The sequence below is a fragment of the Botryllus schlosseri genome, chromosome 15 (genome assembly GCF_051294905.1).
Source record: "Botryllus schlosseri isolate E-star chromosome 15, Bs_hap1, whole genome shotgun sequence".
Lineage (NCBI taxonomy): Eukaryota > Metazoa > Chordata > Ascidiacea > Stolidobranchia > Styelidae > Botryllus > Botryllus schlosseri.
In genome coordinates this window covers 13628305-13649806 of record NC_137250.1, presented here as the reverse complement: position 1 = coordinate 13649806, position 21502 = coordinate 13628305, and the positions used below count along the sequence as shown (strand labels likewise).

Genomic DNA, 21502 nt, shown 5'->3' with positions numbered 1-21502 from the left:
GTAGATATGTAGGCGTATTCGGCGGTGGTTACTGATTATATATTTTTTGGAAAATGTCATAACCCTTGTGTAACCGATCGTTATTTAGCCGTTGGATGCATTTTTATACAACAATTATGATATGAGCACTTCAAAAATCATTTGCGTCATTGCGTTGTGAACGAGAACCTTGTTTGTCCCTTTGTGAGTTCAGTGAACATATATACCTGATCTAGTGCGAGCCACATCACAACATAACAAATGTCGCGTTTGACATGCTCATTTTCAAATTGTAACTCTGCCTATATAATTTCTTGGAATTCACAATTTTTGATAGTCGTCAATATAAGAATATTCCGTCACATTTTAATATTGGCACTTGGCCACATGTCAACCATTTATTAATTGTAAGTGACACGCGTTCTTTACTTCAGGGCGAAGGGGCCGTTGAGAATCAAGGGTCCGGTCGTGGCTCTACTCATGTAAGTATTCTCTCCTTGTTTAGTTTGTTATTATACTTTTGGTGTTCACCCCTAACCACTGATCGCATGGGGCATGATATCATTGCCAGTGTACTACTACACATATCCATGCCACACTTCTGTAACATAATTATACTCTCCTAAGAAGTTGCGAATTTAGGAAAATCCATAACCTATTGAAATCGCTATGTATGATGCTTATCTTGGAAAGGAATTACTTTCACGTGGCAAAAGTGTGTATATGCGGAGTATTTGCTATAGTCTAGATCAGTGGTTCTTAACCTTGCCTCCAGCGCCCCCCAGGGGGCGCTGGCGATTTTGAAAGGGGGCGGAAACGCTCAGGGGGCGATATGGGGGGCGCTGGGCTCAGGGGGGGCGGTATGGGGGGGGCGCTGGAGAGAAATGGCTTCGCAGTAGATGATGTGGTGGTAGGACATATCCTTAATGAGTATTCAGAGAAAATGAACACCGAAAACTTCGTTATATATAGCCTACAAAAGACATATAGGTGTAATTGTCAATGGGCGCCTAAATGACTGGCACCGAATATTCCTGTGTGGGCAATCTGAACCCCAGAAGACGAATTCCATCCGGCAGGGAAAAATTATATGCCAGTGAAGAAATACCAATTTGAAATCATGTTCGTCTTTTAGTTTAGTACGATTGGGCGACAGGGATATCTGAAACTAGATATTCTTGTTGGGCGATATCCCTGTTGGGCGATTCTATATTTTTTGATATAGCAGACAGGAGGTTACGAAATAACATCATGCAACGAAGTCATACCAACGGGTTCGCCCGCCCGAATATGTTTAATTATTAGTTACGGGCCCTACAGTTTCCAAGACACCTCACATTGTTCGCTCCACGTTTTGATGAGTCTGCGCACACTCAATAAACTCACTGCGCAGACCCTTGGACAACAGTGCGTAACGACTAAAAAATGGTCAATACTTCGGATTAGTTGTGCGCAACGTAGATTTTCTGTGCACAGATACCATGTCAGCACTGCGCACGTGAGCAGCTTAGACGGAACATTGCCCCTCACTCAGCTCTACCGGTAAATCTGGTAACGTGAGCAGAGTGGACAAGAAATTAATAGCAATATATATGCAATTCCCGATCTTAATGACCGATTTTATCATGAATTATCGAAAGTTTTCGCACTTCGCACTGGCTCGCTAAACAGTACAGATGATTTCGTGGCAAAACGAACAACGTGATGGGGGCGGTCAGTTTATCACCCTATGGGAGCCCAAGACCCAAGTTTTTTCGGGGGGCCAGACGAAGTGCCGTTTCGTTCCTGCCAACGGGTATACGCCCGAAGATGTATAATTATTATTGAGGGGTCCTACCTTTTCAATCACACATCACTCAGCTCTACCGGTAAATTTGTTTACGTGAGCAGAGAGAGGATAAAATTTGATATCAATATACATGCAATTCCCGATCATATTTACCAATTCAATCATTAATTATTGAAATTTTTCGCGCGTCTAGGCGGGAATACCTGGCTCAGTAAATGGACACCCAATGTAGATGACTAGTATCAGCAAATAGTGGATAGCCGAAAGGGGGTCTGGGGGCGATGCCCCCCGGAAGTTTGGTTTATCACCCGATGGGGGGGGGGGGGGGGGTGCTAAGACCAACGTCTTTTGGGGGGGCTGACGAAGTGCTGTTACGGCCCTGGTAACGAATTAATTGTACCTACGGGCACGCCCGAATATGTTCAATTATTAATTACGTGCCCTCCATCTTCTCATACAACAGCTTAATCAGCGCTACTGGTAAATCTGATTACGTCCGCTGAGAGGATAAAAAGTTTATGGCGACTTATATATGTAAATACCACCTATTCATTCATGCATTATAGCAAATTTTGTTACCTAGAGCGCCCATGCCACACAAACTTTGCTGACCATCGAAATCACGCTATGGGGTTCTTGGGGGCGAAGCCCTCGGAAGTTTGGTTTATCACGCTATGGGTGCGCAAGGCAATCATTTTTAGGGGGGATGACGAAGTGCTGTTACGGCCCTCCTTCTTACTCATTGTCTTTATGACATTCCTTACAATATGCGGTTGGGGGGCGCTGGAACACGATAATTTTTGAAAGGGGGCGCTGGAGGAAAAAAGGTTAAGAACCACTGGTCTAGATCTATGCACACATCACTCATTGCTACTGCTAACCCCATAAGAGCCGTCTGCCTTTGAGGGCTAGTTTTGTGTGGAAATCCGCGCATCACCAGATGCATGTATCGGGCAGTCTACTACGTATGACTAGGTTGATATCACATTTATTAACTACATGATCACGCTTATGTGCTAATTTGTGAGCGTAACCCCATAACCAGGTAAGCCTCGCAAATTATCCCACATATGTATTACTTTTGTGGTTCTCTGGCGTCGGCGTTCATAATCCTTCGACTTCTTCATGCATTTTAGACGTTCTTGTGTTGAGTTCCGTAATTCACATTATGGTAATCTTTTGAGTGTGAATCATCCACTAACCCGTCCAGTCAGTTATAACAAAAATCCTATTTATAGCTCTACTATATTTACGCTGGGTGGCATGTGTGGTGTTCGGATCACGCTTGATTTTTTTCCTACCAACAGTACACTTTTTAGAGGTCGCCGTGTCAGCTTTCCTTCCGCAGACATCCTAATCTCCCAACTGTGCTTTGGATCGACCCTTGAATCATAGGATTTTCGATGATTGTCAAATCATTGAACATTGACAAAATTTGACACCCTCTGAAAAGATCAAGTTTTAATTCCATTGCTGTCATGGCAACTCTGGACCTGGAGGCCGAGCTCTAGTAATTAATGTTTGTACTTTGTCCTCTAAATGAATATTCAAATATATACCGTATACAGTCCTTAATATCAAACTTCGGATTTTCACTGATAACTGTATTTCATAAGCCTCGCATTATGAAATCAGTGAAGCTTGGAAATATCTGAACTCTGTCTGTGATGCGTGGGCCAATCCCGCATAGTTGTCTGATATGTCTCATGATTATTCACCCCTTGAGATTTCATGTCACAATCTGATGCCACATTGACAACCATCGAAATATGCATGGAAATGAGCCTTTTGTGAGTGTGTTGACCACCACAAATAGATGCCATCCTTGTGTGTGACTCTAATTCCATACTCACTTGTTCTATTGCTTTGAAGTGTATGTGTAACTAATCACGTTTGCTTCATTAACTCACGGGCTCCATTTACAACTACTTACAAGCACGTCAACTCGGAAAAGCCCATGCTATTTGTCTAATGCGATGGCATTCATTAAGCGCTGGAATAAATAACGATCCAAGGCAAATATGGATTGTACATAGTTATGCTGCTTCAATCAGTGATTTTCTAATGCTCAATCGTGTTTGAACCGCGGGAATACTAACAATTAGTCATTCCTGTCTTCATTTCATGCTTGGTTTAGGTCAGTACGTCATTTGTTTTGAGATGCATCGCGGAAAGCCCTGGTAAATAATGATAAGAGGCAAATTGATGACATGTAGTGATCTGATAATCTCATGGGCATCATTTTTCAATTCTCTGTATCATTATATCTGGTGTAATCTGGCGTGAAATAGCATTATCGCTCCACAATAAGTAGGAGCCATCTAAAAGCCTTAGTTCTTATTTAAAAACCATGTTTCGTGACTGATCTGCCCGACTCATCCATGGCAAACAGGGTGCTTCCTTGTGCGATCGCTTTTTTTCGTGCCGGTGTTTATTTCAATCACGTTCGTACCTCGATACTCGTAATTTTGCTGCATGCGTGTCTTTTATCATCTGTGTCGCCCGACTTTAGAGGATCCACGCACATGAAAACACACAGCCGACAGACCCACTACTCAGCGCAAAGGTGGGTCTCATATCCTGTACAGGCTCTTATGCTTTGCTATGCCGCCGCTTTTTGATTTCTCCTTCTTCGGGGCATGCTTACGCTACGTGGTGCGGTGTGTGCATTGATCAGAAAAGTATTCCCTTGCTTGTAACTGATTGAACTGGTATGATTTCTATCTGGATCTAGCGGATTTGTTACTTTTATGTAAGGAAGGGCTGCAGGCACTCGGTCGGTACTACAATTGTCTCTCTCACAAGAGGTGTTGTATTCAAGAGCCACTAGCCCCATGGAACCCCAACCACTATCGAACAAAACCTGTGTCATTTCCAAGCCATCATGTACAGGCAGGGATGACGTTTAGCCAAATCATGTTGTGGATCATTGAAAGCTGATAGGCTCAAGGGAGAAGCCGAAAGACTCACTCTCTAACCCACCTTTCTTTGTAGCTTTGATATCACGAAGAAAATGACATGACAACGAAATTGACAGATTGCTCCAAAAAAAGGATTGAATTTAGGTTGTGTCATTTGTTAATATAGTTTTAATGTCGTGTTAGTTCCCACTGCGTACGGGAATGTTTTTATGATCAATGCGCCTTCTGTGTCAGCAGTACGAGGTAGCCTGATGTTCCTTGCTTGGTGATTCTAGCTCGGTGATCGTTGGGTACAATAGTTTTTCGTCATGTCTTCTTCGTCAATTGATATTTTTCAATCTGGGACTGATGATTGCCTGCCACAATATTCTCTGGAAATTGAGATTTTGATTTTTCAAAAGGTAGTATTGGAAGCGTTTACCTATTTTAACGCTTTGCTATAATTATTAATCAAAAAGTTGATGCTGCATACCTTTAACTCTGCTCCTAATTCAGGCCTAACATTGAATTAGTGTGGCTTGTTGAATCCATTATTGCGGGGGTGTGCAACCTGTGACCCGTAGGCCAAAAAGAAATTTTGCTGCACGTTAAGAAGTGCCTATTTTGAATGGTTTGTGGCCCATGAAAGGGGTTTCTAATATAGTGTAGTCTCTTAAGCATGAGCTAAGCACAATGCTACTAATACGATACGGAGGTATATGCCAAGAACTTGCCAAGATCACTCAAATACACATTTGCTGAGTTGTGCATTGTTGTTTTTGACACGATTTATTTAAAAAACCGAGACAAATGCAATTGAATGATGGAATAAACCCAAATATTTTTGACTGACACTCGTCAGGGGTAATAATCGTCAGCAACTAGTAGAGAAGTCAAAAAAACTTTGTATCAACTGTTGTTAAACTCAACGCTTCAGATATGCATGATGTTAAGTGCGATGCCGGCATCAACAAGTCTGCCATATGCATTATCAATTCAATAAGACGGTGTACCTTGCATCTTGCAACTACTTGTGGGGCTTGCAGTTTCAACGCATTATTGTCAAGAAGGTTGCACACCCCTGCCATATCAGACTGAATAACGGGAATGGACAGGTCTGGGTCCTGAAGTTTCTAGCATTGCACCTAAATGTGACGGCTTATTGTATACACCGCGGTATACATGGTATAATTGGGGTCTGGGTGTATGGATTTTATGTCGTAGAGGTGGATTGCCGCTAACTCTACTTTGGGCCAAGCTCAAGATGCCTTGAAGTAGGAGTAGTAATTCACTTCTACAAAGTTGTCAAGGCAATTCCCTACTCTTTGATATGTTCCTTCGGGACGTCTGCGCGAAGGATAACCATATATAGCAGGGGAGGCCAACCTGCGGCCGTAGAAGGCAATTTGTGCGGCCTTGGACACGTTGAATTAATATGTGTTGGCGGCCGTTGACAGGCAATTTGAATTTACGAATTGACCACCGATTTCTTGAGAGATTTCAATTATTCATAAAAATTTTTCGCGCCGGGCGCGATTCAATGTGACATCGTTTTTCGATTATAATATGATAGCACCCTTTGCAATCAGAGCCCCAAAGTACAGATTCGAACAGTAGAGGAAATGATGCGCTCGACATAGAAATACCCACTCGGAATCGTGTGCTTCTAACTATTCCGACAATCCTGACGGGAGGTCAAGAAATACCAGTGACTAGTGGCTAATAACAATTTGCCCACCCGAAGATGTACCATCTTTCATAACTGGCCCTAAATTTTCGAAAACACCCCCTCTATCAACTCTACCGGCGAATCTGATCACATGGGTTAAAAAAGGATTAACGTTTCATAGTAATACGTGAAACTACCAATCCCATGATGTGACCATGCAGTGACCACTCGCGATTTGGGTGCATATATTAAGCTTGAATAGGTTAGTCCGGACTTCATCAGAAACCGTAGGCTACGTGAGTAGTCGGAATGCGGCCGTGAATAGCAAAAAGGTTGGCCACCCCTGATATATAGAATAAGTCTCAGTTGTCGTGATTATGTGGCTTTCTTAATGTTCAAGATTACACCCAGCAGACGATGCCAAGTCCATGAGTGTCATCTGTCATGTCCTGTATTTTATGAAACAATACTAAAGAAGATAGAAAAAATGTTGAATAAGTAGAAAGTGTTTAAAGTAGACATAATTTCTGCAATAAGGACTAAAAAATTTCAATCCATAGCGTGATTAATTGCAATCTAATTCCAATCATTCCACTTTATGGACATAGTACAGTGAGAGATTATTTTTCCAATTATCTCGCCTGTTGAATTATTCACGCTGCATACAATATCGATATAATGCCTTAGAAATTCTTTTATTTGTAGATTAACAGCAGTAGATTAACAGAACAGCATGTCACACTCTCGTATCATTGTCATTCAGCTAATCAATAGGATAATCTGGAATAATTTATTGTAGGTCAGCCACGGTCTTGACTTTACCAAGCAGCTTATAGTATAATCTTTCTGCTTTTGAATAATAAATCCTGCCTAATTATTCATGATTTTTCTTCTAACCACTGTGAGTCACAGGGTGGGGATTTGTGTAGGTGATTTAGATACTTGACCTTGATTTGAATCCATAAATTTTTTAACTTTCTTACGATTGACTGATGCTAAGAAATCGATAAATAATCTAAACTCGAAAGTCACCCAAACTATAAGTTTTTGCAACAGTATATCATTCCGCAGCGTACTGTAGGTAACATATTGTGACTTGAATTTCAACTCCCGGCAGTTATTTGGTTTCATCGCTGAATAGGGTATGCTGACTGACTGTATTGTGGCTTCACTGGGTTCTAGATTGAATTGGGACGGGCCCGTTTGGACTGTAGACTGGTTAGTGACATGTAGCACGTATAATTATTCTCTGTAATAATAATAGTGATTCACTCTATTTCGAAGAAGGATAATGTCATCCGAGTGTGCCATCAACAGGCGGAAACTACTGCAGGGCTACAAGGCCAGCCAGGCTGAATAGCTCATGGCCTACAATTTTCCCAATCATGCGCTATCACTCACAATTTTTATTGCAGTGATCGCATGACCTGTGTGTATCGCATGACGCATCTTGCTTACCCTTCCTCCGATTCTCCTCGCTAGGCCCGCGACACCTACAGCCTTGATAGAGTAGTTGTACTACGGCCGAGTCTTAGGCCTTGCCTTTTATTTCTCGCTGAAATTTACGCAGAGGGCGAGCTCGCGTAGGCATCACAGCACTCGGAAAAGCAGAAAGCGTCTTCAACCCGAGCCCGATATCAAGCCGGTAAGAAATAAGTATATTTTGGATTCGGGTAATCACCGTTACTATTGTTGGTATGGAGGCAATAATGATGCAAATAGTTACTCTCGTAGACAAGTATTCGCGCACCAGTAGGTTCAAAATGTAGATGGTGCAGAGCATAGAAAACAGTTGTTTCATCTTCGTAACTGCAGCAGTGGCAACAACTATGTCTACATCTACCTGTTTTCATGACAACATAGAATGATACTAATTCGTTTGAAAATTATTTTCAACTCCAACAAATTTACTCAGTAGGTACCAGTACTTCTAATTCATGATTAGTGAAGTAGAAGTGGAAGTAGGCCTATTCTAAAACGATGACCACATGATCGAGCGGACCAGACTAACTTGAGTACTCATGAACAAGTGGAACTGCTTGGTTTCGGACTCCCCAAAACTTTGTGGGCTGGCCACAAATTAGTCTTCAATACCAAATCTATTCAACTTCAATGTCGGAGTGCCCGTACTGCTAATAGCTTTGAAACTACGAATGCCGTCGAAGCAAGTCTTCAACCTTTCGGTAGGTGAAAATATACGAGCTGATCGGGATGCACGGGATGATGCCTTTTCTCGATTCGAAAGTGCGCGAAAAGCAAGACGTCGAATTCATCAACTCCATCAAGGATAACAGGTGACTCTCTACCCAAAGTTTTCTTATGTGCAGGGTTGTTAAGAATTGACAGTCTTTCAAAAAATCGTGGTTTACAGTCCGGTTCCCACGCCTTGTACATTGAAAATGCATTCTAGCAACTTTTTGATGCACTTCATTCCTTCCACCTGTGTGGATCTTGATGTGGAAGAATATCGGCTGAAAATGAAGGATTCCCGTATAATTTGAGGTGCCTAGCCTAGCAAATGTTATAAATACCAAACTTTATGCAGATGTTATGGTTTGAGGTGTACATATATATTATTTTGAGTTCAGGACATCTTTTTCATATTGCACAGTGCCTTAGAAATGCTCATACCTATCTAAGTCTGATCATAATTTTGCTACGATTCACCATGTATCACAGTACTTTTTAAAGTCCCGATTTTGCCTCCCAATTTGATTCGGATTTATGGTACCTTTGCGATTCGCTACACTGGCTTGAGCCTCTCGTCTGTCATCTGAATTGCATTAGGAACTAGTCGAACTGCCTTCAATCGGCAATGACGCCATTCTTTTACCGACAGCCGCATGAAAGGCCTCCAGGAGGAAGGGCTCGTCCACCCTGTCAGTTTGAACTTTCAAAATACGGAAACAGAGCTGGCGTACCGGAACAAGTTTGTGACCGGCGTCATCAAGAATCAGCCAGTGAACTCGTTCTCCAACATGCGGTTTTGCTTCTCTGTGGTGGGTGTCAATTTTTTTACAAAGCCCGTTACTGCTACAGAAATGGGATCCAGGCGCATAGCCAGGGGGTGTTACGGGGTTGAGACCCCTCTCTTTTGAAACGCAAAATCCCGTCCTTTTGAAATGACCATTCTGATGCTAATATTCAGTTTCAATTCGATAAGTCGTATTATGAGTTTTGTTTCAATATTATATTCATAACAGAAATATATTAAAACCCGAAGCTTTTCGAGCTGACACTCTTCCGGGGCAATCGAGTCATATGACTTGGATCGAGTCATGCAAAATGACTCGAGTACAAGTCGAGTCGATACAGAAATTTACTCGAGTCGGGTAAATTCATTTTACGCGTTCGAAAAAATGACCCGAATCGGGTCATCACAACCCCGTTGAGAACCATTGCGTCCCTGTGCGCTGTAGAAGGATAGCTTTTCATGTTCCCCTCTCTGTTTACAGAATCTTTGGATTTCAATTGCTGTCTTTGTGTCTGTTTTCATCGCGAACGTCGCGAGCCTGCAGCCCGATATTCAACACCCTACTTGGCTCGTCGTTTTTCTTATTCTTTTGGTAAGTGCTAATGATAGGGACGGCGTTAAGTGCTGATCGCGTGTTGACAAAATTTTCAGGCTCGGTTCAAGTTTTTTGTTGTTCCTGATAATTTCATTCTATTCACATTTCGCCCGCAAAATACAAGATGTGACTTGCAGTTATGGGGCACGGTATCATTATGCTAGTCACATGCTAACAAAAATGATTGTAATAGGTTTAAGTTGATTTCTTTTTACAATATTTTCCTGTTCAATCATCTGTCACAGAAGTGGCTTGCAAGGATAGGAGCTAATTGATTAAACTTTGGCGGGAAACCGAGCGATTTGTCAGAATCCAGATTCCATCAAAATTCTGGGATCCACGGTTTATCGTAATGTTGTCAATCTAGAGTCCTTTCTCTTGTCGCTTGACGCTACAGGTTTAAGCTACATTGAATGACCCTAGTTTCCAAGCCGTATTTCTCTCAAACCTATTCTCTTATCCAAGTTGACATGTCTCAATTTCAACGTTCGCTCTTCCAGATATTTACCTTCTTCATCACGGTGGTCTATTTCGTCAATTACAAAAACGCACCGCCTGTCATTCAAAGGCTGATCTTCTGGTTCACTAAATGGACAGGGAGGTGAGTTATCGTCAGTGACTCGACATGACTCGAGTCATTTTTTGAAATGCGTTAAATGACTCGACTTGAGTCAATTTGTGTTTTGACTCGACTTGTAACCGAGTCATCGTGCATGACTGAGACAAGGTCGGCCAAGACAGATATTTCATTGTAATTTCAAAAAATAGGGATTTACCCCATTGTTGGTATTTCGTCTACCAGCTCCGATACCTGGGAATAGGGCCGGAAACCGTTAGGACTGAGGAAAATTACGATATCATAAATGCGAGCCATTCTATATCACTCGAGCAGAGTTGAAAAAAGTTGGTTGAACCGGATTGAACTCAAAACTGAACAGTAAACACAATGATTTGGACTCGAGTCACAACACGATGACTTGACTCTACCCGTTAATCCCTGACTTGGACTCTGACTTGACTCGGTGGTGAATTGAAAGTGACTCGACTTGACTCGAGTCAAAACTATAAAAGTAAGATTGACTTGTGACTCGGTTAGAACCCTGCTGGTAATTAAGTAGAAATTCTGTGTTTTCGCTCAAGCTAGACTACTTGGGCAACATCATCAGATTCCACGAGCAAGAGTGAGTGCTGAAATAGCATAGGTGGAGTCGCGATGAACAAATTTTTTATAACGACGCGATGTCACTAATATTCATTGTGCCCTCGTGAAATCGAATGATGTCATAATGCTCTAGTGGAAAATATGGAGGCAGCTTCGGTTATTCTCACCCTGGCGATGAAACCTCCCCATTTTAGACTGTGGAAGGAGTGACTTTACTATTTTGCTGCGTTTCAGACACGTTGCCGGCGCTCTGCTATTTCTCTTTCCGTACTTTCTGGTGGTGTCGCACATGTACTGTCGACAGGCCGCGCCGAGCTGCGATCAATTTCTCATTGTCATCTGCCTAGTGCTGGTACACTTTGTCAACTTTGCTCAGCTCAATTCATGGATGAGGTGACATCAATTGTGTTTGTTCACTTTGTACGAGCCCGGAATCATAAACTCCGTTATCAGGTCTATTTTGGCGGTTCTAGTGGTTTTTGTGACGTTGCTGCTGTTCTACGTCAACCAGTGCCCGCAGACCGATGTGGCGTCAACCAGTGGCAGCACTACAGGTAGGGTTTCAAATCAAGCCAATAAGAATGCTTTACTTCGGTTCCGTTTTATCTTGATGGCCAACTGTTTGATATTAAATTGTATGGTTTATAATATAATCAGGTGTATGCTGTTGAAGGGCTCGTCGATGCAGCTGCGGTCTCGCTAATCGAAGGCGTCAATTTGCTTGAATGCTTTGTTGGTGTTTCTCACTGTTTTACTGAGAAGATGTAATCGCATATTCCCATCTTGTGTAATGTGGGACAACAGCAATGCACAAGACGAATAGAATGCTTTACTTCGGTTCCGTTTTATCTTGATGGCCAACTGTTTGATATTAAATTGTATGGTTTATAATATAATCAGGTGTATGCTGTTGAAGGGCTCGTCGATGCAGCTGCGGTCTCGCTAATCGAAGGCGTCAATTTGCTTGAATGCTTTGTTGGTGTTTCTCACTGTTTTACTGAGAAGATGTAATCGCATATTCCCATCTTGTGTAATGTGGGACAACAGCAATGCACAAGACGAATAGAATGCACTTGAACTCACCAAAAGCCTTTTGGAACTGGTTCTCTGTGCGACCCTAACCCGGTATTTGCCTAGTTACTAATCGGATCTATAAGACTTCGACGTATGGAAATGCTCAGCATGTTTTAGATTAAGACTTTTTTATGGTCTTACCTTTCGCGTGCTGTAGCGTCCATGATTATTTTGTATTTTAGGTGGTCTTGTGTTCAAAATTTACTTTGGAAATAACTTTCACAACCCGGCACGCTTGCTTCGTGAGGTGCAGTTTTCGATAATTCTTGCTTCCAGTTACGCTCGTCAATTCCTAACCTTTTTAGAGTTGTGAGCTGCTTTCCGTATTGGAATTATTTTATGGTCCGCCTCAAAATATACAAAGAACACTCTGTGACCATTAGATTAGAGACGTACATTTGATATGACACACAAGCCTGTGAATATTTCATTACCGACCCGTGTATTGGCGACCAAAACAAAAAATAAAACGCTTCAACAAATCTAGAACGATAATTTTGGCAAAAAGGTCTTGTTTTTGCTGGAATAGTAAGATAAACGGCCTCATGATTTTCCAGAGGCGGAAGTACAAGTGCGAATAATAGAATGGCAACTAAATTGAAAACAATTCAACGACTTCGTGATTTTCCTGACCCAGCTCCTGCATCAAAATGATCCTGTGTCCTTGCTCTATTTTATCCTTCACCGGTAACAACCCTCGGAATTAGTATGTCAGCCTTGCTTTTCAGTGGCGACCACGCCCGTCGACTTGTGCGTCAACGATCCCAATTTCCAGTTTGAGTTCATCATGCACGTCGTCCTGCTGCTCGCGGTCATCATTGTCGTCAGCCGCACGACCGAGGTTCGGTGCCGTTTTGTTGTGTCCGGGCCAACCTTGGTATTCACTGCGTGTCTTGTCAGGAGGACTTCCGTCGCAATCACCACAACGCGGACGAGGTGGAAACCAGCAAGAATCAGACCGTCGACGAGTTGCTGCATCACATTATACCGCCGAGGGTCACGGCTGTCATCAGGGTGAGTGGGTGATGCTGCGGTTTTGAGATAGCGGAAGTAGAGGCTGACTGATGTGTCGCCTGGGCCGTACTCCATAGAAATATCGGTCTGTCACCCCGGTGCCGGTTTTGTTGGCAAAAGTATTATTGACGGTATTGGTCAGGCTTATCATTGTTATTATTTAATAGTATATTCTTATTGGAATAAACCCAGATATTTTCGGCTGACACTCGTCAGGGGTAATCGTCAGCAACTAGTATAGGGTTGGGAAGAACATTGTATATCAACAATCGTTCCGCCAAACACGACGTCACCGGCATGAAAATTACGAATAATCGGGGATGTGATGTCATATTTAGTGGTACGACTAATATACAAAAGTTCCTGTGAAATCCCTTCTAGTTACTGACGACGAAAATATTCGTTTATTGTTCAATTGTACATTGAAATTCTGTACCTCGTGTAGTTGTGTTATAACGTGTTTCAATGTCGTTTTGCAGGAAAAGAAAACTTACTCTAAAGATCATTGTAACGTCGGAGTTGTCTTTGCGTCGATTACGAATTTTAACGAATTTTATGAGGAGCAGTTTGCCGGCGGAAAGGAATGCATTCGTATTTTGAACGAAGTAATCGGTGCGTGTTTTGAAGACTCACTATTGAAAACTGATTTAGTGCAGCCGATATCACGGCGTCGTAGTGCAAGACGGGTTGCATGAGAATTCTCCACTCTGTCGCGGTTCAGCAGTAAATTTTGACTCAAATACGAGTAGAAATAAAAAAAATACGGCTAGAAGTAGCGATTTTCAAGACATGCAGGCACAAATCAAAATAGATATCGGATGCATCCCTTTTGACCAGCCCTAGTTGAGCGAATGAAAATAATATTGATTGGTGTTTTTGTGCTAAATCTTATTTTTGTGCAGCTGATGTTGACATGCTGCTCGATCGAAAAGAATTCCACGACATCGAAAAGATAAAAACGATCGGCTCGACGTTTATGATCGCTGCCGGTATGTGATCGCGAAGTTTGATCGTCAAGCTGATGCTTGAGGGCCTTGTTTTTCTTCTAGGCCTCGATCCTAACATTGAGAGGGATTTGGAGAATCACAGTCATCTGCACATGCTGATGGAGTTTTGTATTGCAATGCAGGTAGTTGTCTGCTTGTGACCGTTAGGTGCAGACTTAATTTGTGTTAGCGCCTGACAATATAGCGTAATGGTGAAGCGTCCGACTTCTTGATTGGTAGGTCGTGGGTTCCATCCCCGCCCGTGTCAGACCAAAGACCTGGTTGGTAACACTGGCATCCATTTCCTCGCATGGCACTCGGCATTACCGGAATAGCATGGATGGGTGGTATAAGACTTAAGAAGCCCTACAAGACTATATCCACACCTTCCTTGTCCAGTGGCGTATGCACATCATGTACTCATCAGTGTTGGGATCAAGTCACTACCTTCGAGTCACAAGTCATCTCGAGTCATTGCACATTTTGACTCGAGTCAAGTCAAGTCAATCTAATTTTAGAGGTGACTCGATTCAAGTCATGAGTCAAGTCAAGTTGTCTTTTCTAAGTACTAGGCATGATTAAGTCATTGCATTTTGCTAGCTGTTTGAAATTCAGAATGTGTCCCTATTTATTTTAAATTGAGGGATGAATATAGAGTTAAATGTACATGCAAAAAGGCGTTGTATAGATCAGTGGTTCTCAACCTTTTTCACCTCGCGGACCGGCAAAATTTCAAAAAATGTCTGGCGGACCGGTGAACTTTCAAAATTGAAATGAAGCCAAAATATAAAGTATGCAACCGTTTTTCGCAATTATATAGTGCTGGAGACCGATATTTAGAGGGATTTGATCGTATTTAATTATATTCATGATGGCGTCCATGTGATTTTATGGTAGTGAGTCTGCCGAGTCGAGGTAAAATTGTCTTGTCCAGATAAACGTGCTACCGCCGAGAGTCCTTTACAGTCTTTCGCGCCGAAGGCCGTCGGTTTAACCGACCACGCCAACTCTAATAATATTCTTCTCTTTGACAATATCGAGCAATGAAGCGTATCGGAGTCGAACCAAGCACCTTTTCGTGCTATATATTGCTCATTGCCTAATGCCACCAGACGCAGGCTACTCTGGCAACTACCTATACGAATACAATGCGTGCTACAAGAAAACACATTAGAGCAGCTATATCGCCCAACCGCAAATCCGAGCCGAAAAAGCACTTCGTCAGCCCATCCCCAAAGACGCTGGTCTTTGGATCCCCACATGGCGATAAGTCAAACTTCCGAGGGCTTCACCCCCAGACCCTACCATTGGGTGGATGTTTTCACCTGTACTTGTGAGCACATCCATTCTACTCAGTGTAAGCAGAGAGTTTACGTAGCTCAATCGCGTCAATAGAGAAAATTTTCGATCATTCACGAGTGAAGCAGTTTTGTAGCGCCCAAATTTTTGGACCTTCTTTAGGAGTCCCATGCTAACCTAAGCTTGATTATGTGTTGGTGTGTCGTGGCGTGGTAATGGCTGATGCCAAAATACCAATAAATCATTACGTATTTCTCATTAAAGGGCACCTAATAAGCAAGACATTTAGGGATACTAAATCGTGAAAAGCGCGAAAAGAAATTGAAAAATGTTAGAAAAAGTTTCACATCAATACGCTGTGATTAATGTTCATTTGCGAAATAATTTTGAGCCCTATTCAAGCTTGGCTCCTCTCCAATTGGGTGGTTTGTGGTGCCCCAGTTACGGCGCTGCACAAAATGAATGAATCGAAAACTAATGATCAAACTGCGCTGTTTAGCGATGAGTCGGCTCGTATCTGTTCTGTGTACTTATCGCTCGCATATCTTCAAATGACACGTCTTGAATTTTAAGTCAAATCGAACATGTTTCTAGCCCTTATGTTACCTCAGGAAGTTATCAATCAGTTGAAAATTTGATGTTTCATTTATTTTATCAATGAAAAAGCCTTCAACATTGCATCTTGAAATTAAAGTATAAAATTCTAAAATGCTTGGCGGACCGGCAGGAATGTCGTCGCGGACCGGCGGTTGAGAACCACTGGTATAGATCACGAATGCGTAGTACTGCTTAGCTGCGTAACTGTTGTAGACCCCCGGCCTCAGTCTTTAATTATCAGCCAAAATAGAGAATAGGCCTAGAATACGAAAGCTCATATAGGGGAAACGAATTGATATGAGACATTACCCAACTACATATCCATGGGATACAATTTAAGCCTGCGCCAATGCATGACTAGCATGACAAACTTGTAAACTATATCCCCATTCGATTTAAATAATACAAGAGATTTGGTGAAGATGATCACCTAGTGCCAATGACCCGTCTATAGAACAGAGACCTTGTTATTATATTACTAATACTGAGACAACGTCAGCTGTAAGCGGTCAATCTATTTGTGATAGAACAATGGAGGTTCAGTAAAACACGAAATCATTGAATGAATGAGATTTATCGCTTTCACAAGTCTCACCAGCGTATCGAAAAAAATCCGAACATTTGCAAAGTATAAAATGAGTTTTATCGACACCGAATAATTGATGACTTGAAATTGACTCGGAAATTTTTCTCCGAGTCACGAGTCAATCCGCATTTCTGCAACGCCGAGTCAAGTCAAGTCATTTTTGTAAAGTGACTCGAATCAAGTCAAATCAATCGAAAAAGGTGACTAGAGTCATCCCAACACTGGTACTCATGGTATGCATGTGCACAGGTGGTGTGTATTGATATCATGAATCGGTGTATCAGCCTTAAAAGCTGTAAATTTTGTCTCAATTACAAGTAGAGATTTCCAATAAATGCCAAAAGATTCTCGCAATTTTGAAAATATATTCAGTTTACGTGGTGCGAAGGCTATCTCACCCAGTTGTTATGACGATTCCAATCCACTTATACGGGACGGAAACATATCCCAAAAGTGTTATCTACTAACTAGTCGCCTGGAAAACTGCCAATTTGAAAGGGTCAAAAAACAAACCACTTAGTAGAAAACTTAGGAAAAACTTACTTCTGCACGCCGAAAAAGCAGTACTTTGTTACTTAGCACACTCGTTTTTAGGAAACAATTCGGGATTTCAGTGAAAGTATGGTCGCTTTCACTTTCGTTCTGCGTATTGGATTCAATCATGGGTCGGTCACTGCTGGCGTCATCGGCACCACGAAGCTGCTATACGACATTTGGGGTGACACAGTTAATATTGCAAGCCGCATGGACTCTACCGGCGTTCCGGGCAAGATTCAGGTATTGCAACTGTGTGGTTGCGACTTTGATTGTTTGAGTATCTTGAAAAATCGTGTTCCTTGCGATTTTAGGTGTCGGAAGGGAGCATGGCATGTCTTAAAGATAAATACGATTTTGAGCACAGAGGAAGCACATTTGTCAAAGGTAGATTGTGTCTAGATTTTTCAATACTGCCAGCAAGTGTGTGAATGGGTGACGCTATATTTTTGGGAATTTGCTACAAATTGACTCGTAGCATAATTACTGCCTATTGAACTGATAGCAATTGTGGAGTCATGGCATTAAGTGTACTGTCGTCTCATAATGAACAATATGTCAGTATTAGGTGTACTGGTTTTGGAGATTTTCATCGGGTGATGGGTTTCCGTTGCTATTGTCAGGGAAAGGTCAGATGGAAACATACCTTCTCAATGATGGGCCCACGAAAAAGCCTGAAGACTATAAGCCGGACTATAATGAATACAGATAGCGGAATTGTATGGGTGAACGTGTCGCAACGCTACCATGCCTTTTGACTTGGTAACTAGTTGTCGTTATGCTAAGGAATACAGTGCAGGCATGCTCACAGAAGATGAACCTGTACTCACAGCCTTGGTTAGACACTAACCTTGTAAAGGATATTCAAGTGTTATTTGGCCATGACTACAAACCGGCCCGAAGACGTTGCAATAAGATGTCAACCGATTTTGCGATTCTTCAGTGCGCACGATCTGATATATTGCACAATTTTTAACTATAATCGTTTACTTGAAATGCTGCCAATGCAGGGTAGATGTAAATTTTGTGTACGTTGTGATATTGAAGATGGGTATAACCTCTTCGGAGATATTGCTAAATGTTACTGGAACGTCTGAATTATTGTGTTCGTGATCCAGAAGCCATTTATTCGGTAATATTGCGTTGTATATCTTGAAATGAGAGTAGATTTTATTCGTAAGAGACTCTGGTACATTTTACAAATTTATCTCTCTTCCGATGTTCTATCCAGTGTTGCTACCTGAACATTGTATGAAGTCTTACAATATTGTATTATTAACTACTCGTTCCCCCGCTAAATTTGATAGACGAAGCCAGGTTGAAACTTGCATAACATCTTGATGGAGTGTTTGAACTATCTCATTTGCACAACGTCGTAGGAGCATGATATCTGTCTGTAAATCAGCATTTTGATGGAGACGATGGCCATCCATATCAGTTCCACTCTGCATTTGTAGTACGGAGTGTGATATACATTGGGCCATCCTTTGTCTTTGTTTCGCGGGTGTGCAGACTTGAACTGCGGTTTTTATAAATGATATCGTTTTTGTTGCTTTTAGTCTGACAATTTTCTTCAGCAATGTCCTACGCGAACAAATTTTACGCACATAATCTTTCCGGTCCTTGTTTGAGAATGATCAAGTAGTGCCTTTGTCAGTGTGCAGTACCTTATACCCTCCAAAGAACTCTCGGACATTTTGCTTACGACTTATTTGATATCATGTCTAGTGTCAAGAGACGTGATAACTTCTGTACGGCTGCATCAAAATCATATTAATTCTCATTTGTTGATACAGTTCCTGTCTGGCGGTTGATAAAACACAGTGGTCGAGTTTGGTGTTGCTCAAAGTAATCTGCCCTTGTGTGTAGGATTTCCAATTCATAGTATGTTTTTGATTCATGGATTGATTCTTTGCTACTGGTGTTGTTTGACCATACGACTTGTAATCAAGCTCGCCATTTTGGCTTATGAAACGACACCAATAACCCTAAGCATTGTCTAGGATAGCAATCACGAGAGCAATGCACTCGCTACTGACCTTGCAGTGCATTTATGACTTCGGTTTGTGGATATTTCAATGTTAACACACCCAATGGCTTCAATTTTTCCAATCGTAATCAAGACCATTCTTTTTCTTTTTGTCTATTGATTGCTATTTTGGAATGCATGTTTATTTTTTTCCATTTCAACTTCAGTTAGCGTGATTGCACCACCAAAGGTCCTCGGGATTGGGATGACAGTTTCCTGCGTGCAATCATCCAATTCAATTGTCGATAGACAAGGGCAGATGTGCATAAATTGATGAAAGTGTGTGTGGACTCGGTGCAATTGTCCCAAACCTCAACTTGGAGTGGTAGAGGCCCTGGTTTCCTGGTGTGTTACTGGGAGGGGTTGAGGTGTCTCCAATGGTAGATCTAGAGATAATTGTTGGTGTACGCTCTTGTTCAACTGCCATTTTTATTGCTACTGTAGAACTTGGGGGAAAATAGTGATGACTAATAATGGTCCTTGTAGTTCAGTATTAGTTAATTATGGTTATTGCATTGTTTGTGTAGTTATTACTTTCTTGTCCGTTATACCTGGAATAAAATGAATAATGTGAATTGCAAGCAAGAGAGTATATTGGAATGACTCATCCATCGTCCAAGGAAATTAGGTAAATAGTTACCAAGTCTCAGTTCCCTGCTAACAATATACAGTACATGGTAAAATTGCTGACATGTGGCAAGAGATTATATTGACAAAATGCATTCCTCCAACAGTTTATGCGGCAGGCCGATAGAAATTCCACGTCGTCTAGTGCGGCTAGTCAGTGAAACGTCTGGCAGGGGAATTCATTACTAGGAAGTGTGTGTTGTGAGTAGTGTGTTTATTACAGGATGTGCGTGTTGTAAGTCGTGTGTGCGTAAGGGACACTACGGGGCTCAAGACCATAATTTTGGGAGGGCCCTGCACAAGTCACGTGTGTGAAATTGCAATACAACTACCCAACAGCCTGGTGGAAAGATTGCGTTCACATGTTTCAGCTAGTATCTAAATAATCACGGCCACATTGGTATTAGAAAAAGGATCTGTAACTGATTTGGGATGGCAGCTGTTGACACTTGGCTATAAATTCTTCGCTGGCTCGTGCTCAAAGCAATGCTGGGCATGGACTCACGATGCCAAGTGACCACAGTTTCAGGTTGGTTGTCAAAATTTGTTATTGCATGTAATATCAAAATTATGAATCGCGGCTCCAGAAAAAATTGAAAATTGGCAGGTCTCAATAAAAAGGTTTTACAAGTCAGACAACCATCTCTTCATACTATAGCAGCGGCATACTCAGAAAACCATATTACACAATAGTATCAATTAGCGAATCTCTTATTTCTGCAGTTAAGGCGCTTGTTTGTTGATTGCCCAACTTGAAAACACTTTCAATGAGCGACAGTTCCGTACTTGTCGTATCTAAACCACAGAAAGCACACCAATCGTTAACAACCATACCACCCCCAATAACATCGCTTCCACGGTTTACTGTCCCAGCAACTAACGGTATCTGCAAAAGTGATGACAATTCGTCCTGGTCATCAGCCGATGTCTTGGAATGCACTATACCCCCTTGATTGGTAAATGCGCTGTAACTGCCGACAAGAACCTGATTTGCAATGGTTTGACGAAAAACTTCCACTTTTAGGGTATCGGCTATTATTTCCTCAGTTTCCCGATCTAAATCAGGATGCACTAAAGCAACATAGTCATTACAGGATGCGACATTCCCCAGCGCTGAAAGTCGTTCCTCCACACGCTGGATTTTCACAGAGTCTGGAAGGCAATTTCGAAAATGCTGCAGTTCTTGGTCAGTAGTGGAATTCGGTAAGATGAGGCCGTTCTTGTTGCCGACACACATTCTGCCAATTATCCGGCATCCCGCGATTGATCCATGCACGACAGGAATAGAATCTGCTAACTCCGATTCGAAAACGCTGTAGAAGTTTTCCGATCCACCGATCGCCACTAAGCAGTACGCATTCGTCAGCTTCGCAAATACCCCAACTTCGTTATTCTTTTCGAATTGGCAACGTAAAGCCATTATGTATGCTGGTACCGTTAATAGAGCTTACACGAGATAAAGCGATGTATTACCGAGGAAGCTGATAACTGAAATAAACACATGAATGCAGGTTACAGAGTTCTGTCGCAATGTTCATGAAACGCAAGACTTCACACGCTGCTCACATGCGACGGACCAGGTTAGGGCTGCTTCAGATTCAAATATGTTTGCAACTGTCCCTTTTAGAGAAAAAAAAATCCACAATATCCTGCATAAGACTGAAGTTGAGAAAGCGGTAATTCCCGTA

General features: G+C 42.0%; 2 protein-coding genes across 3 annotated transcripts in view; one reads left to right on the top strand and one right to left on the bottom strand.

Annotated features, from left to right (window-relative positions):
* LOC145458076 (adenylate cyclase type 9-like) overlaps nt 1-19768 on the top strand; it is a 43213-nt gene extending 23445 nt beyond the window's left edge. The window contains exons 13-29 of one of the 2 annotated variants that reach the window (XM_080336387.1): nt 414-461; nt 4281-4334; nt 7908-7982; nt 8525-8631; nt 9177-9336; nt 9793-9903; nt 10407-10507; nt 11303-11461; nt 11522-11622; nt 12871-12983; nt 13043-13156; nt 13636-13768; nt 14059-14145; nt 14206-14285; nt 17219-17401; nt 17473-17545; nt 17782-19768. In XM_080336387.1, the coding sequence (XP_080192513.1) occupies nt 414-461; nt 4281-4334; nt 7908-7982; nt 8525-8631; nt 9177-9336; nt 9793-9903; nt 10407-10507; nt 11303-11461; nt 11522-11622; nt 12871-12983; nt 13043-13156; nt 13636-13768; nt 14059-14145; nt 14206-14285; nt 17219-17401; nt 17473-17545; nt 17782-17870 (1788 nt within the window). In that variant the 3' untranslated portion in view covers nt 17871-19768. The remainder of the gene's footprint in view (nt 1-413; nt 462-4280; nt 4335-7907; nt 7983-8524; nt 8632-9176; nt 9337-9792; nt 9904-10406; nt 10508-11302; nt 11462-11521; nt 11623-12870; nt 12984-13042; nt 13157-13635; nt 13769-14058; nt 14146-14205; nt 14286-17218; nt 17402-17472; nt 17546-17781) is intronic. The other variant, XM_080336388.1, reaches the window with a different exon arrangement.
* A 576-nt stretch (nt 19769-20344) lies between these two features.
* LOC145458090 (eukaryotic translation initiation factor 6-like) lies at nt 20345-21462 on the bottom strand. The gene has a single exon (XM_080336406.1). The coding sequence runs from the start codon at nt 21232-21234 to the stop codon at nt 20497-20499; it is 738 nt and encodes a 245-aa protein (XP_080192532.1). The 5' UTR covers nt 21235-21462; the 3' UTR covers nt 20345-20496.
* Between the last annotated feature and the right edge of the window lie 40 nt (nt 21463-21502).

Bases quoted from the DNA above. Each gene is read 5' to 3' on its own strand.
- LOC145458090 (XM_080336406.1), bottom strand. From the start codon at position 21,234: ATGGCTTTACGTTGCCAATTCGAAAAGAATAACGAAGTTGGGGTATTT.